Raw genomic sequence first — 15,561 nt, 5'->3', positions numbered from 1 at the left:
GCATTTGCTGGCGCAAAATGTAGCACAGTCAGAACTGGGGAAGTGGGAATTATAGTTTATAGTTATTTATTTTTTTGTCGCTGCTATTTAAACAAATATCCTGTTTTAAGAAAGGGCGTTTTGGCAGCAACAATACAAAAACCATTAAATGAGTTGATAAATTAGCAATTTGTAACTTAATTTCCAAGTCCATGCAACACCTTTAATGGGAACATTGCCCCTACAAACATGGCTGCCATGCAGGTACGTTGATTGACCAAGTGCAGCAGCGCTATGACGTATGACGCCCCCCCCCCCCCAAAAAAAAAAACACACACACATACACACACTCGTACACACACACACGTAATTGAAATCTTCATATTAAACGACTTGACTCACTTAACCTGCGCTTGGCTGTGACGTCGGCACCCATAGCGCAAAGATAGGAACACGAAAATGCCACAGGCAGGTGAATTCAAAGGAGTAATTTGAGAACAGGCCTGTCAGGTCATAAAATTACTCTTGGCTCCAGAAAGATGAGGAAATATTGATAACAAAAACCGCAACAGTTACTACTAAAGTCAACTGAAAACATGTAACGTAAGAAACTACACTGCCAACAAATTCACAGCCTTATAAATCTGGGATGGATAAACAAAAAAACATCCTCTCCATACTTCAATGATATGATGAAATGGATTAACAAAGACAAAATACTTCAATAATAAAAAGTCACCCCTCCGAAACTACAATTGTGAAATGTTGTAAAAGGAAATAACAGCTCTCTTTATCAGCTCTGCATTGATTTTTGACAATGATGAATAACTTATCATTAATAATTCATTCAATCTGCTGCTGTAAAAAAAAAAAACACAATCAGCAGCCTATCACAGGTGGGAAAGAAAAGCGCGCATCTACCCTCGGTGGCCTTTGTTCCTTCCCTGTCTTTGCTTCCGCTCGGATGTGTTTGACTTTCATCGAGTGACGCACTCGGTTTGCCCGCCTCGTGATTGTGGCAGCAAAGCCGCGGAAAGCCAAGCAGGGATGTGTTGTACGGGCAAGTGCGCCCGCCTGGTGGGCCTGATCCTGCTGCCTTCGGCCTTCATCTGCATGATCGCCAACCTCTTGCTATTCTTCCCCGATGGCAAACGTCTGGATAACAATCAGATCTCCTTGCAGGTGTGGCTGATGGGCGGTCTCATCGGCGGAGGCCTCTTTGTGAGTATCACGGCAAAAACGTCGTCGTTTTGAGGGTTTCTCGGCAGGATGACGTCAAGAATTTGATGAAAATTATTAGAAAGAATTTTGTGATGACTGACTTGGTTGGTATTGAGAAGAACTTTTCCAAGGTGGCATCAAACTCATCAAGTGCGTCTCCATAAAGCGTTTGAGGTCCAGCTAACATTTTCGACCCCCAATTTTCTCTGATTTCAGATGCTGTGCCCGAGCTGCTCTGCTATCAGGGCCGGGGGCAAGGGTTGCTGCGGAAAGGGTTGCTGCGGCAACCGCTGCCGGGTGAGTGCTTGAGATTAGAGCGCCATTAGATAACGAGCAAAGGCAAACATGGGAGGGGACGGGGGTGGGAAGCAGCTAACATCCGGGTTCATCTCACCAGATGTTGAACTCGGTGTTCTCGTCGGGTTTCGGTCTATTGGGCAGCATCTACTGTTGCAGCGTGGCCTCGGCCGGCCTGGCCATCGGCCCCAAGTGTCGCGTGGAGGGAGACCTTTGGAAGTATCCCTTCGAGGAGCTCGGAACGTGAGTGCCTGCTCTTTTGGCGGGATTTGAGGGATCACGAAAGCTCATGGAAACGGGCTCCTCCTGCCAGGGGTAATGAGAGCTACCTGGTGAACCAGGCCATATGGGACATATGCCAGTACCCCAAGAATGCGGTGATGTGGCACGTGGTTCTCTTCTCCATCCTGCTGGCAATGAGCGTCCTGCAGATGGCGCTGTGCGGCGTTCAGGTGCTCAACGGCTGCCTGGGCTGTATCTGCGGGGACTGTCGCGAGAGCAAGGAGGTAGGCGAGACATCGGAGCCTGGAGCGAGACTCCTTACACAGATTTCCCCACCCTAGCTAACTCTTGTTCTCTGTCGCAGGATGAAAGCGGCTTGTGAAATCCGCTGCTGAGATGCAAAGGGATTCTCAGATCGGGATTTTCTTCTCGACAGATTTTTATTATTGTTACACCTATCGGCAAAAAAAAAATCACGCTATTAAAATTACAGCTGTAAAAGGACTGTTTTTGAAATATTTGGGGGAATAAAAACTATAATTTCTTCCAACTATATTTTTTATTGTACCATGTAAAAATACATGAACGATTATTTATCAAGTTCAACATCTCATGCGTGACCAAGTGTTATAGCGACACCCAGTGGAAGAATCATGCAACGGCATTGCAAATAAATCACGTTGGCTTCTTGTTTAATTCACTTTCCAATTGCAAAACATTCAAACATGATGAATCACTATGAGCTCGCCGCCAGACGCGTCTCGTATGTGATTAAACGTCCTCTTCTACAGCTAATTGGATTGTTGGTGTTCAGACGGGGACAAAGGTTCGACGTCGAGGAGGAGGAGGAGCGGCAAGTTAAGCCTTTAAGCATTTGTTGTCAAACGGTGGCAGTTGTGAGCTTTGTAACCTTCGAGTGTAAATATAGTAAGAAAAGGACAAGTGACATACTTGTTGGCTTGGAAACGAACGCGCGGGCTCAAATACAAGAATGACGTAACAAGTTGGCGAGTCCGACACTGTGCTCTTCTTTTCTGGAAGCCGGTATCAGCCGGAATGCTCGATTTACTTTTCACTTGTTCCGGTTTTAACCTGATGGTTGAACTTCTGTCCGGTTTTCACACTTATTAACCAATATTTTGAAGCGGGTGGTCAATGTGTTATTTTTGTTTTGTTAATTTTTTTTCAAGACAGCATAGCCACTTTTTCTCTTGACGTCGGCAAACTTAGAACTGTTGTATTACGCCACATTTCAGCAAAGGGTGAAAATATACATTTATTATCCACATCATTACTGGGAACCCACAGGAACTTTTGGAAACTAAAAAAATCGAGAACTGGAGACATTTTATTCGGTTGTTACCAGGTTTAAAAAAACTTATTCAAATAAACTTTTGTTTGCCAACAAGAATGAAGCTTCTTAAACTTGTCAGAAGTTATTTTCCTGGGAATTTAAAGGCACAACAAAAGAGATATAACTCATGATTGCTTTAGAAATAAATTGGTTGTACCGCATTGACGATGTGATGAAAGCAAAAGCTTGAAGCGCAGACGGAAGAGCAAGGGGGCGGGAGGGAGCAGACTTCTCCTCCCCCGCCTGGGGCCAGCTATTTAAAGTTCTCTCGGAGAGTGCAAAGAACACAAGGACGCTTTCCACCGGTGGCTCGCAAGTCATCCCGCTCCCTCAACACTTCGCTTGGACTCAGGTGGGTTCTTTGGATTATTTTTGCAAAATCCAGTGTGATGATTTTAGAAGCCTCTGTTGTGTTTTTTGGAAATTATCGAGACTCTTCAGCTCATCATGCTTGGGGGTGCTTATAGCTTACCGTTGGCAAGTGGAAGATGTTGCGAAACATGCGATGAGGGGGACATTGTTCGCGTCCGGAGAAAGAAAATCCGAGTCTCAGCTGACCCCTGCAAGAAAAAAAAATCGTCATTAGGTTATTTGCGCTTATTAATAGTGAGAAAAGAGTAAATACAATTATTATGCATCGCGAGAAATGTCGCAATCGTTTCCCACAAGCCTTTTTCCAACAAACATTGGATGGGTCGTTTTGTGGAAAACAGTCTTGAGCCACAGTTTTAATTAGGTCCGGTGGCGCCCCACATTGGCTCTTGGCCCGTTTCTGCAATGTGACCTCATTTGCTAATCTGAATTTGTAGTCCTGGCACTTCTTAGGTCACACAAGCTTGAGACGATCCAGCTGCACGGGTTTGTAAAATGGAAAGAGAGCCATGGGGGAAATTACTAGCACTTCTCTATATCGTGTCAAAACACCATGACCAGCATAGTTATCATCTTTCGACATGGTAATGTGAGGTAAACCTAAACCATGCAGAAAATGGCTTAGCATCTTACCTGGCTGATGATGTAACATGTCGATTCGCGAGTGTCGTCTCCTGAAAGCGGATTCAAAATTGGTGAACTATTTCTTTTCAGCGTTGCATTTTCGGACAGGCTGAACTTACCGGCTTGTTGTCTTTTATTTTCTGCAGATTTGCACAATGGGTGTGAAGATGCTGCAATGTTTCCCTTTCTACAAACACTGCAAAGAGCGCTGCAAAAGCAAAGGCTTCCCCTCAGTGACAGGTGAGACACTCATTTGATGATCCAGACTCAACATTTGGCTAAACTTGCCTTTGCTGTCACCCAAAGAGGAGAGGAACCTCCGCGTGGCCTCCAGCACGTCGTGCGGCAGCGACGGCCTCGCCCGGGGACCCCACGTTTATTTCTCCTCCAAAGCTAGGATGTCTTTTCGACACCAGCTGGACAGCAATGTCAACGCAGTGGATGCTACCAACTGAGCCGGCGACGCTGACGGACGCGTGCGTCCGCGCTTCACGACAACCGTGTCCCGACCAAGCGCCGTATGGTGGCAGTGAAGGCTTTCACTCTTTACGACAAGCGGCGGTTTGGCAGTTAGTGAATAACATCTGAAAAAAAAAAGAGGCTTCCAGCTATTTCGTGCCACTCCCAGTTAATGTTTACTCAAAAACTAAACAAAAAAAACAAAGGCAGAATTACACCTTGTGTTTTGGAAACTTTGTGATGGCAAAGTGAGGGCAAAATACGAAGCGCTATTTCCATGCTAACGATTAGCGTTGCTAGCTGCGGGTTTAGAAGCACGACAATAACACGACAATACTCACAGGCATATATTCTTTATCCTCTACGAAAAATTCGGAACATTACAGCATATTCAAAGTCATGTTCTTTGCTTGTGTCTACATAAGTATTATACAGTGCTGCCTCCTGGTGGTCAAGGCCGGAAGGCGCAGCACGCTGAATTAGATTGCTGCTTTAAATTGGTTTCGCTATTTACATTCTTTTCATCACGCCATTAGATTACTATTAAGTACAATATTTCATAAAACAAACAGAAAGGCAAATTTTCTTTCGTTTTTTTGCTTTTTTAATGCCTTACGAGCTATGGTCTTTTTTTTTTTAACACCTGTGTATGGAGCTCTTATAATGCCATACATGTTTTTTTTTTTTTAAGACTTTCCTGCCTAACAAATGAGGCCAACGATATCCACATTCAATAAAAATGTATGATAATGCATCGCCATGGACATACAAAGATTGTATTTTAAAACTTCAGTATCTTTTGTGTTGCCTTTAATTGTTGTGTGGATGTGTGTGATTATTTTTTTGTTATTTGTGTGTGGCTATGGCCAACTTATTATTATAGATATGATGGAGGAGAAAGAGCCCATCTTGCAATGTAGGCTTTTATTGTTACGTTGACATTCTGAACGGGTTGGATGGATGTTCATTCGCTTCACATATTTGTGTTCATGCTCTTACAAAATGCTCAAACATGACATTATTACATAAAGCTGTTGAGTTCTGTTTCGGATGGCCAGGCATGTTAAGTTTTTTTTTTTTTTTTTTTAGGGGGTGGGGGATGAACGTGTCATTTGCAAATTAACATTCAGCTCATGGTCGAGCGATGCCTTGTTTGATCGGCAGGCTACGAAACCCAAATGCAACATTGGTAGCAGTTTAAAGGTTTGTGCTTCAAGATTTTCCCTGCAAAAGGGATGCGATGCTCGGTCACGTGTCGAGAAGGCAACGGACGGGACATTCGCGCACATGCTTCCAAACAAAAGCTTGGAGCTCAAATGTGGCCAGAAAAAGACAAATAGTCCTTTCTGTCCATTTTTAATCACACATCAACGTTTGAAAAAAATCTATTTAATTTATAAACTCCGCGTGGGGGTTGTTAGAAATTTTCAAAACCTTCTAGAAATGAACGGCAAGAAAGCAGGAATTTACAGACTTGGAAGTTAGCGAGCTAAGTTAAGTAAATTTGATCATAATCAAAATTAAAAACACAAAAATGTTATTTAAGTATAATTGAATATTTAGGCTATTCCTCGATCAAAAATGCAGAGTGCAGGGCGACTGAGTTGGGTGCACGACGCCTACATGCAAAGTGCATTCTGACGTCACATGCACGGACGACGTCCAGACTCGAGAACAAAGAGCGCGGGGAACGCAATGAATCCAGAAATTTAATATTCAAACTTTGCTGTTCTACATTCGATTCAAACTGGCTGGTTCAAAAAATATTTTGTCATTTTTATGAAAAAAGGGCTAGGTGGATTTTTTTTTTTAAACACCGTTCTAGCTGTATTCAATTACGACGCATCGTTAAATGATATTGCGTAAGCTTTTATCACGGAAGCGTGGAGCTTCCAATTTGGAGTAATTCTAATTGTTCGGCAAATAAATTCAAATGTACTTGGAGCTAAATGCTACAAACGTAGCATTTTACCCATATTATGGTTTTATTTTGGTGTACTGTAGGCCAAATACTAACACAAAAACAAAATACAATTTTTTACTTGCACGCCTGTGGCATTATGGGTAAAATGCAATTTATGTAGCATGCTACTTATGTAGCATTTAGCTCCAAGTACGTTTGAACAAATCTTTCTAGTATGTTCGAACTAATTTGCGAATATATTTGAACGTATTCGTGTTCGGTAATATAGCTAACGTCCTGGAAATATACTGAAAATTTTGTGAAAATTCCGCTAAATCCCGAAATGTCGCTCCTCAATCGCGGAAGACCTTGGGTAGTTTTAACATTGCAATATGGCCCAGTGACTCACGAGCTCAAGTCCACGATGACGTGCTCCCAGATCTGAGTGCTCCCCTTGAAGCTGGACGTAAAGACAAAGTCCCGTCTGTCCGTGGACACGGCGGTGAAGGATCTCGGTGCCTGGATGTAGATCTCCTTGAAGCGCTCAAACACGCTCTGCTGCTCATCCCATTGGAGGATCTGCGAGAAGGTGTAGTCGCTTCCCAGGGCCAGATAGTGGCGCTCTTTGAAGGAGAAGGGCTGCAGGATCATGGCGCCTCGCGATGGTAGCGCCTGGACCTCCGAGAACTGCTTGGCGCCCCAATGCAGAACTTTGGAGTCCCCGATGTAACGCGTGACGGCCAGGTAGAGCTCGTCCTTGATCCGGAAGTGCTTGACGGCCACTACGTCTTCAGTGTCGGGGATCTCGCCCTGGAGCACGAACTTGTGGTTGGTGCGGCTCCATTGGTAGATGACGGGAACCTGCGAGCGGCTCGCCAATACCAAGTGCGCTTTCCCGTCCAAGTCCAAGAACTCGGCATCCGTGTCGCGGTACCACTCGTGAAGGGACTGGTAGGAGTAAAAACCGCTGTCGTTCCACTTGTAGAGGGTGGACAGGCCCGCTTTGGAGCTGTCGGCAATCACGAAGAAGCGGTCGGAACCGATCTGGAAAACCTCGATGTCGTTGGGCTTGGAGATCTTGGACACCTCGATGTCTTGGAATTTGGTGAAGGTGCTTTGGTCCTCGTCAAACTTGTAGATGTGCGAGCCGCCGAAGAGCTGAGCCACGATGACAAACACCTGGTCCTCGATCACCACCGACTTGCATCCCACGATGGACTGACCTGAAACAATTACAGAAAATGAAGAACCGATGCTGGACTCCAATTCACGGCACAAACCAAAGAATCTTCAGGCGTTGGCATTCCTGTGAATCCAGCAAAACCAGTGCTTGATCTCGTTCGTCACGCTGGACTGCCATGTTCACCTGTGATGTTATCGTAAGTCCTGAAGTTCATTTCAATGTGGTCCCACTGGAGGACCATGCAGCTCTCCACGCCGGGAGCGGCGACCGCCACAAAGACGTCGTTCTTGTAGCTGAACGTGTCGACGGACAACGACTCTGAGCTCATGCTTTGATGCAGGATGAAATCTGCCAAAGGGAATCGTCATCGTCAATGCTGAGTCATCATGCACCAACGCCTCGATCTGGTCGCGGGAGGCTCACTTGAGCTTTATCTCACTGCAGGCATTTTTGTGTTTCTGCTTTAAATCAGCCCTCAGTTTGGTTCCAAAGATCAGAGCTCGCTTGTGTTAGCGACGCTATAACACTCGCGTTATGCTAGCTCATGCCATAAAAACAAGAAACTGGTTCTTTGTCCAGTCACATTTAAAATTTGTCTCAAGGGTCCAGCTAGCGTAATGTAAACATTTGTCCATCCTACGATTGCTCAATCAGAGCTAGCAAAGTTCGATTGGTAAAATGTATCGGTAGCAATGAAGACACATCAAAACATTTAATGAACTTTATCCTATGATCTAAATTTTTATTTCTCACCTGTCGAGATACACTCGTTTTGCAAACTCATGTCGTTGAGGCGCTTGTCCTGGACGTCCTCCGGCCCGGCGCACGGCACGTCGGACACGGTAGCGTTGGTACTCCGCAACCACGTCATCAACCACTTGGCTTGGCAGTCGCACTGGAAGGCGTTGCCTCGCAGGTCCCTGCGGAAAGATGACCGCTGATGTTTGATGTCACCAAAGCAAAAATATCAAAATATTGACAAACTCACAGTTCGATGAGAGAGTCCAGCTCATTGAAGAGGTCCCGAGGCAGCGCCTTGATTTTGTTGTTGGCTAGCGACCTGTGGCCACAAGCCAGACAAACAACCAAACACAACAATTCCTAAAGCCTCCATTGCTGTCAACTCTTTGGTAAACAAATCCAGATTAGCCAAATCTAAAGCGAGGAACATACAAGTGCGTGAGGTCCCGCAGTCCTCGGAAGGCATATTTGGAGACGGTCTCGATCTTGTTGCTCTCAATAAACCTGTCCAAGAACAACAACTTGCTCAGTTTACGCTTACTAACCTGATTGAACCTTCACTTCCACTTACAGGTATTCCAGATGCGGAAGGCCAGAAAAGGCATCATCCCTTATTGTGGTAAGTGAGTTGGAATTGAGAAGCCTGTGAAATATGAAAGGACAAATTTCATTGGAAATGCATGTGCTGTGACGTTAAAGCTGTCGTCACACTCTGTTAGCAGCACTTAGCTAGATTGATGACTAGCGGTGGCAAGCCAAAGACTTTGTGCTTTCAATACTTGCTGAGGTGTTAAAAGCTTCTAAAAGCTTTGGAATAGCTTTTAATAGGCAATAAATCTGCCCGTGCCTTCCATGCACAAGCTGCAAAACAACCTGGGCTTCATACTAGAAGTTCACAAAACTCTCAGGATCCTGCTTTTGTTTTTTGTAGGCATGTGAACACATAGCCACTAGGTGGTGCTCAAGCACCTGCCCCATTACACTGGATGAAAAAAAGTGTCTATTATTTATTTATTAATTTTATTATATTGTATATATTTATTTTAAATTCATTCCATTAACCAAAAAACTTTCTCCAAGCTGTCATATAAAATATTTTTAGAATTGAATATTCTATTGATACTCCATCGAGTAATTGATAATCAGACAACGTTATTTGCATTTAAGTAGATTAAAAATACATTTTGCCCTAATTACTGTTAACTTGTTTTGGTTTATTTGGTCTTGTTCAGTGATTAAAAAACAACTAAACACCATTTGAACAATGTTTAGTTAAAAAATGTCTGGACGAGTACTCAATTATTAAAATGCAAGGTATTTAAATTTGTAGTTTGTTAATTTAATAGTTGTTCATCTATTAATTTTTACACCTTTACCCCTTTCTAATGTATACATATAATTTATTCATTTACTATTATTTTTTTTACATCTTACAGGTTAAAAATGAGAAAAAAAAAAAAAGATTTATCCTGGTTTGAGGTGTCCCGGCGCTCGTCCGGTTAGCATGCATGTTCTCCCTATGCCTGCTTGTTTTTTTTCCCATTAGTCAATTTTAGCAATGTATGGAATTTTTGAGGGGTTGAGCGCCTGCCTCCCAAAATGTTTGTGCGCGTGCCTGATATATAAAAAAGAGAAGCTCTTACAGCAGCTGGAGTGACGGCATGTGCGAGAACATTGCCTCTTTGACCTCTGAGAAAGTGCCATTGACGATACTCCTGCAAACACAACATAAAAAAGTGTCAGCACGGAAATATATAACCTATTCTGTCATTTATGCAAATAAGTCTGCTCAAATGTTGATTTACTCGTTTTGCACTCGTGTTTTGCGACTGCGTCAACTAGCTGGCGCGGGCTCGGAGGACGGCGAGTACTTACAAAGAAATGATGTCGCCGGGGCTCATCCTGGGGACGGAAGAGGAGCCGACGCAAATGATGGATTCCTTGGAGCAGCTGCAAGTTGAAGGGCAGCGAGCAGGCTTCTTCGCCAAGCTGCTGCACAGGCACACGCAAAGGACGAGCCAAAATGTTCCTATCGGCGGCATCCTTGCTGCTGCTGTTGGACTGGCATGCGGGACTCGGAACGGAATCAAGCAGGCAGGCTGGCGCGTTTCCACCCTGCACCACGCGACGCAGTTGCGGACCGCAGCGAATCAGCGGCAGCCCCCCCACCATCCCCAACCCCCCCCACCACGCACTTTCATTATTTATTAAATCAATTCTCGTCTTGCTTAAACAAGCAATCACCGCAATACTGACCACTTCACAACTTAAGGTTTTAAGGCACACCTTTTGTTTTCGCTGCTGGAGCCAGAAAGCCTCCCCTACTTCCACCTCACAATAAATAAATAAATAAATAAATAAATAAATAAATAACGCCCCAAAAAGATGGATTTCAAATTTGCACGACATTTATTTTCACTTTATGTAGAATTTGATGTTATAGATCAGGGGTTTCCAACTGGTTTTGTCTAAGGGACCACCATCATAACCAAGAAGTAACTCGGGGACCACTGCTTTGGCGGAATAATATTTTCTTTTGGACCGAAGGAGGATAGGCTATTTATTTGAATATGTATGTCCAATTTGGGTAACTCAGCTACATCTGACATAGTTTGGATGGGTAAATGATTCACAAAATTAGCTGGAAAATAAATCAAGTCTAAATAATAATACATTTTTATTTTTAAAAATGTTACAATTATTTTCCGTTTCCAATTTCGTGGATCACCTGCAATACCGCCACAAACCACTAGAGGACAGCGGACCACTGGGTGACAATCCCTGTTATAGATGAAGGTGTCACACCATTTTACCATGATTTTACAGCATAAAAAATATAAATAGAGCTAAATTTGCCGATCTTTGGATTTAACTTGAATTTGGAGATGGTAGCGGAGAACTATTTTGAAGCGAATTTGCCTCTTTGCGCAGGGTCTTGAGGCACTTGTCCAGCCTTTTGATGCAGAGCGCCACATCGTCGCGGGTGATGCCCACGGCGGCTGCCGCGTTAAGGTACGGGCACGGGTAGGACTCGGAGTGCGACATGAATCCTCGAAACGTGTGCCCGCCGATGTTCTGCTCCTTGCCGAGCGGTACCACCCTGTAAACAGCCACAAGCTAACGATTACAAGAGTGATCTTGATTTTTATTTCTGCCGCTTTTTGGTTCATTTACCACCTCTGGATTGAAGATGCAAGTACATACCTGGCTCCTGAAACTTGGCGTGTGAACAGCATGGCGCCCAGCTGAGTCGGCGCCTGGTCGCAGCCGGCCCGCAGCCCGTCCAGCGACATGGCTGCCACCCCGAGGGAACAAAGTCACAAAGTGAACAGCACGGGAAATGCAGCTGAAGGGACGGCACCTCAGGTGGGGTGCTCACCGAGTGAAATGGGGTTATGGGGGGTGTGAAGCAATCGTTCCCCGTGCGCCGAAGCCAGCTTCTTCAGTTCCTCGGCCAGGAACGCGTAGATCTCCTGCGAGGAACCACATACAGGACCCATGGAGCATGCCTAGCATAAAACTGGACGCAACTAGAAATAGCTCTTCTATCTTTTCTAGCCCTTTGTTGCTTATCAAGCAATTCTTCCAAAGAGCAACCCTTTGAAAAATGGAGCACAGCAAATTTTTGAGAGCCTCTCCTCACAGGGGAGACGCTATCAAAACCAGGAGGGGAGTCCGCCTCATTGTTTATGCACAATGCGGAGCAAGAGGCAGCATTAGTGAGTCTTGATGGCATCGGGTCACCGGAGGGAAATTTCCTCTTTATGATCCATCGATCACACTTTTGAGATTTAGTTTCATAGTTCATAAGCAGAAAACGTGTCGTCGCTCCCCCCCCCCCCCCCCTTCTTACCTTCCTGTCCGCTAAGAGCTTCTTATAGCCGCTGCTTCCCAGAGTGAGGAGCGTGATGAGGAGATCCAGAGAAGGAGAGGCAGATGCTCGGCCTGGACAAACAGGCCGTTTAAATACATACAAACTTGATGTAAATGACATGGCATCATTAAAGACAATCAAACAGAAATTGTTTTTGACTTGGCCACCGGGGGCAGTATAGAACAGACAAATGGATGTGTTGCTCACTTAGGTGTTATATACCCCACTGGATTTCTAGGTGGTCCTTGCCTTTTTTTTCAGCAGCCTCTTATTGCATAGATTAGTCCTCCCAAGAACTCAAGTGGGATTCATAATAAAACCTCATATACTCTGTGCTTGTCAGTACGGCACTAATAATAGGCAAAGCAACACAGATGCTAGTTATGGGAGCATTAAACTATAGTGGGCCTTTCTTCGACCAGTTTTTTGTTTTTTTAAACAGTCACTAGATGTTTTAACGTAAGAAAACAAACAACAAAAAATGCACACCTAGTTGTGCGACAATGAGTTCACTCCACCTGGGTAAGTCTTGCTAATCTCCTGTACGAAGGCTTCGTCAAAGCCGGCGATTACAGCGCCCCCAACTGGGACCATAAAGTTCTTGTCCAAACTTTGGACAAAGGCGTCGATTCGTCCGACACGATCCCCCTGGTGGATGAATAAGAATAAAAAAAAATAAGAATTTGCAGGTGACAGGCGTGACTGATGTCCTACGTACCTGTTGGATGAGATGCATGCACTTGGATGATTGGACGCCATACGCGTTGTTGACTATGTGGGGGATGTTATATTTTGAGCACAGGGTGGCCAGCTCTTCCAGCCTGTCAACAGTCACAAAGATGGACCACTGGAGAACATCCCAAACTCCAAACGTTGTTGCATTCGCATCATAAAATGATAAAGATGTTTTTTTATTCTACTGAAGATTCAGTAACGTGCTCGGCTTACCTGTCAGGCACTCGCGGCGCAAAGCACGATGTCGTGGAATGAACGCACAAGACGGTTTCGGCTCCCAGCTCGCAGATTTGGCGTTCCACCGCGTCAACGTCTGTCCGCAACTCGTCACCCTCCAGCACGTTCTCCACCACGACTGGCACGAAGCCTGCTGTGATCATGGCCTTGAAGCAGGACTTCTGGTCGATGCGCGGCCAGATGATGTAGCGGGCTTTCGGTCGCCGTTGGCGCAGGGTCAGAAAGCAAAGAGTCAGGCTCATGCCGGTTGCCATGGGAACCACGAAGCAGCTCTTTACGCTCCTTACGCCTGTCGGACAAAAGACGAGCAGTCGGTAAGGCAAGTTCAAACAGGTTATTTTAAATGCTGCGTCCGCTGAGCGTCACACACCTGCCATCTTTAAAATGTCCAGCACGAGCAAGTTGGTCAGTTTATTGAGCAGACTGGAGCCGGCAGCTTTTGGCTGAACGGCTGCGATGTCACCTGATCGACCGATGCCATGGATCAACCTGCAGGCCCAAATACGAAGAACGTTTGCGAATTGCATTCACGTCGTCTGACTGAGTCCAAGAGTAGACGGCACCTGTAATGTCGTCTGGCCACCATGTTGGATGCCACACGGCCTTCCCGCTCGCCCACGCCGCAGTTGCCCAGGAAGTTGTTACTGTCCATGACGGCCAGTTCGTTCAAGAAGAGCTCAACGGTGGCCTCGCTCCAGCCTTCCTCGGGACACTTCCCCTGCAAACAAACAAAAGGCGTGAGATAAAGCGAAGCGAGGATCGCACACATTGATTTTACCTTCTCCAGCAGTTGCCTGACGAGCTGCTCATGGCCGCGGCGAGCTTCACTCGCTTGTCGGATGTACGACGCCGACACCAGCTTCTCGCTCAGTGTGAAGTTTTCACTGTTCATGGCTATTCAATGCACATTACGTGTTAGCATTAAATAATACATGACCGAGCCCTGTCATACAAAAAATGGACACCCTCCCAAGAAGTTTGTAATTGCATTGCCACAAGATGGCGGCAGAGGATCATGACGAATCAACACAGTGCTTCGAATACACTGGCTCTCAAATTCTTTCAAGAATCAGCTCCCAAATATTTTTTTATTAAAATAGTCAACCGTAGCGATGTTTTATTCCCCAAAACTATAGAAAAGGCCAAAAGAGACAATTTCTGTTTGACGTATTTTAACTTGATGCACTCTGAAAGAATACAAGGTTTCAGTTTTTTCGACCACAAAAACAAAAGTAAAAAAGTGTACTTTAAAAATGAATATATTACATCATTTAAATAAGAAATGCACTTACAATTTTAAAAACAATTATTTTAGTTTTACTTTCACTTTAACAGTGCACAAGATGCATTCAAAGACCACCAATAAAACAGGACATCTTAAAAAGACACGAAAATAAAAAAAACACGAAAACATAGGCGACAAAGAAAGCTGGCACGTCCGTCACAAATACAACAGCTCTCACTTTTCAATGACAAATTAAACTCTCAGATGGTGCAACAATAGTTGTGCTGGTTAACTCGTGCTTCCTGTCCTGTCACGTAGCATATATAGATGCATTTACGTGACGATCCTTTGGCTAAATCAACATTTTACATGTTTGTAAACACACGACCTATCCAACAACACCCTTTGCATAAATCACAGAAAATTAACGCGTAACTTTACATTAAATGTGAATATAAAAAAGTTGCTCACCTTTATGAGGTCCAGCCGTATCAAACGCGGAAGTGGCTGATCATATGACGCGTGGTCAGGTGACTAACTTTTGTCACTCTTAAAGGGCCACAGTACAATTTGACGTCATTCGATGTTTAATGGCAATTAAAATTGAATGAAAACATTATTTGAACTTATTTCTATCTTATCGCACATTTTTTTTGTATTTGATCACGTGTGTGTATAGGATATGAACTTGATAAAGACACGTTAATCCTTTAAATCAAAATCCTTTATTTATTTACACAATAGTGTATTTAAATCCTAAAAGATCAGCAGGACACATTGATGACAAAATGACAAACTTGTTTTGCGGTCTTTCAGGTTGCTTGGTTGAAAGAGGGGCGAGAAAGAGGGCAAGTTGTTGGCATAGCAGGTTTTCTAAAAGAACAGCTATGCCAACATCTTGCCTTCCTTCCTGGACCCATTTCTCTCAATTTCCAATATTTGAGATGGTAGCGGTCGATTTCCTCCACGAGAGGCTGTACAAACACATATTATTTTATTTCCAAAAATTAAATATACTCGTGAAAAAAGCAATGCCGATGACTTACCTGTTAGGATGTTTGGCTCATACGAGCTACCGTCGTTGTCCTGCATCACAGTGAGCCTTCAAGAGGAGCGCAAGGAAGTTTGACGCCTC

At 44.4% G+C, this 15,561-nt stretch overlaps 3 protein-coding genes and 1 long non-coding RNA gene across 4 annotated transcripts; 1 reads left to right on the top strand and 3 right to left on the bottom strand.

Moving 5' to 3' along the window:
• The first annotated feature begins 373 nt into the window (after positions 1 to 373).
• On the top strand, positions 374 to 5,558 carry tm4sf5 (transmembrane 4 L six family member 5). Its single transcript, XM_049736182.2, has 7 exons — positions 374 to 1,200; positions 1,417 to 1,497; positions 1,598 to 1,740; positions 1,811 to 2,003; positions 2,084 to 3,425; positions 4,216 to 4,309; positions 4,376 to 5,558. The coding sequence occupies exons 1-5, from the start codon at positions 1,027 to 1,029 to the stop codon at positions 2,099 to 2,101; spliced, it is 609 nt and encodes a 202-aa protein (XP_049592139.1). The 5' UTR covers positions 374 to 1,026; the 3' UTR covers positions 2,102 to 3,425; positions 4,216 to 4,309; positions 4,376 to 5,558.
• On the bottom strand, positions 2,970 to 4,179 carry LOC125978689 (uncharacterized). Its single transcript, XR_007485122.2, has 2 exons — positions 4,079 to 4,179; positions 2,970 to 3,633 (listed from the first exon to the last, which is right to left on the bottom strand). It is a non-coding gene; the product is annotated as an uncharacterized lncRNA (long non-coding RNA).
• lgi2a (leucine-rich repeat LGI family, member 2a) lies at positions 5,438 to 10,505 on the bottom strand. Its single transcript, XM_049735368.2, has 8 exons — positions 10,231 to 10,505; positions 9,999 to 10,070; positions 8,927 to 8,998; positions 8,788 to 8,859; positions 8,603 to 8,674; positions 8,368 to 8,534; positions 7,798 to 7,962; positions 5,438 to 7,654 (listed from the first exon to the last, which is right to left on the bottom strand). The coding sequence occupies exons 1-8, from the start codon at positions 10,395 to 10,397 to the stop codon at positions 6,837 to 6,839; spliced, it is 1,605 nt and encodes a 534-aa protein (XP_049591325.1). The 5' UTR covers positions 10,398 to 10,505; the 3' UTR covers positions 5,438 to 6,836.
• Positions 10,506 to 10,741: 236 nt separating this feature from the next.
• sepsecs (Sep (O-phosphoserine) tRNA:Sec (selenocysteine) tRNA synthase) lies at positions 10,742 to 14,986 on the bottom strand. Its single transcript, XM_049735817.1, has 11 exons — positions 14,898 to 14,986; positions 13,980 to 14,095; positions 13,765 to 13,919; positions 13,572 to 13,690; positions 13,178 to 13,490; positions 12,948 to 13,050; positions 12,748 to 12,877; positions 12,209 to 12,300; positions 11,735 to 11,828; positions 11,560 to 11,650; positions 10,742 to 11,455 (listed from the first exon to the last, which is right to left on the bottom strand). The coding sequence occupies exons 2-11, from the start codon at positions 14,091 to 14,093 to the stop codon at positions 11,224 to 11,226; spliced, it is 1,443 nt and encodes a 480-aa protein (XP_049591774.1). The 5' UTR covers positions 14,094 to 14,095; positions 14,898 to 14,986; the 3' UTR covers positions 10,742 to 11,223.
• Between the last annotated feature and the right edge of the window lie 575 nt (positions 14,987 to 15,561).

This window comes from Syngnathus scovelli, chromosome 1 (genome assembly GCF_024217435.2).
Source record: "Syngnathus scovelli strain Florida chromosome 1, RoL_Ssco_1.2, whole genome shotgun sequence".
NCBI classification, from domain to species: domain Eukaryota; kingdom Metazoa; phylum Chordata; class Actinopteri; order Syngnathiformes; family Syngnathidae; genus Syngnathus; species Syngnathus scovelli.
The sequence above is the reverse complement of the archived record's forward strand: the minus strand, read 5'-3'. Positions and strand labels throughout refer to the sequence as shown.

What these genes read in the sequence shown, in the direction of transcription:
- tm4sf5 (XM_049736182.2), top strand. Translation starts at nt 1,027, where the DNA reads ATGTGTTGTACGGGCAAGTGCGCCCGCCTGGTGGGCCTGATCCTGCTG. An exon ending in TCATCGGCGGAGGCCTCTTT is followed by an intron (nt 1,201 to 1,416) that starts GTGAGTATCACG and finishes CTCTGATTTCAG; the next exon opens with ATGCTGTGCCCGAGCTGCTC. An exon ending in GCTGCGGCAACCGCTGCCGG is followed by an intron (nt 1,498 to 1,597) that starts GTGAGTGCTTGA and finishes TCATCTCACCAG; the next exon opens with ATGTTGAACTCGGTGTTCTC.
- lgi2a (XM_049735368.2), bottom strand. Translation starts at nt 10,397, where the DNA reads ATGCCGCCGATAGGAACATTTTGGCTCGTCCTTTGCGTGTGCCTGTGC. An exon ending in CTGCGGGACCTCACGCACTT is followed by an intron (nt 8,675 to 8,787) that starts GTATGTTCCTCG and finishes TTGTGGCCACAG; the next exon opens with GTCGCTAGCCAACAACAAAA. An exon ending in GACTTACGATAACATCACAG is followed by an intron (nt 7,655 to 7,797) that starts GTGAACATGGCA and finishes TAATTGTTTCAG; the next exon opens with GTCAGTCCATCGTGGGATGC.
- sepsecs (XM_049735817.1), bottom strand. Translation starts at nt 14,093, where the DNA reads ATGAACAGTGAAAACTTCACACTGAGCGAGAAGCTGGTGTCGGCGTCG. An exon ending in GGACATTTTAAAGATGGCAG is followed by an intron (nt 13,491 to 13,571) that starts GTGTGTGACGCT and finishes TTTGTCCGACAG; the next exon opens with GCGTAAGGAGCGTAAAGAGC. An exon ending in AGCTCTTAGCGGACAGGAAG is followed by an intron (nt 11,829 to 12,208) that starts GTAAGAAGGGGG and finishes GGTTCCTCGCAG; the next exon opens with GAGATCTACGCGTTCCTGGC.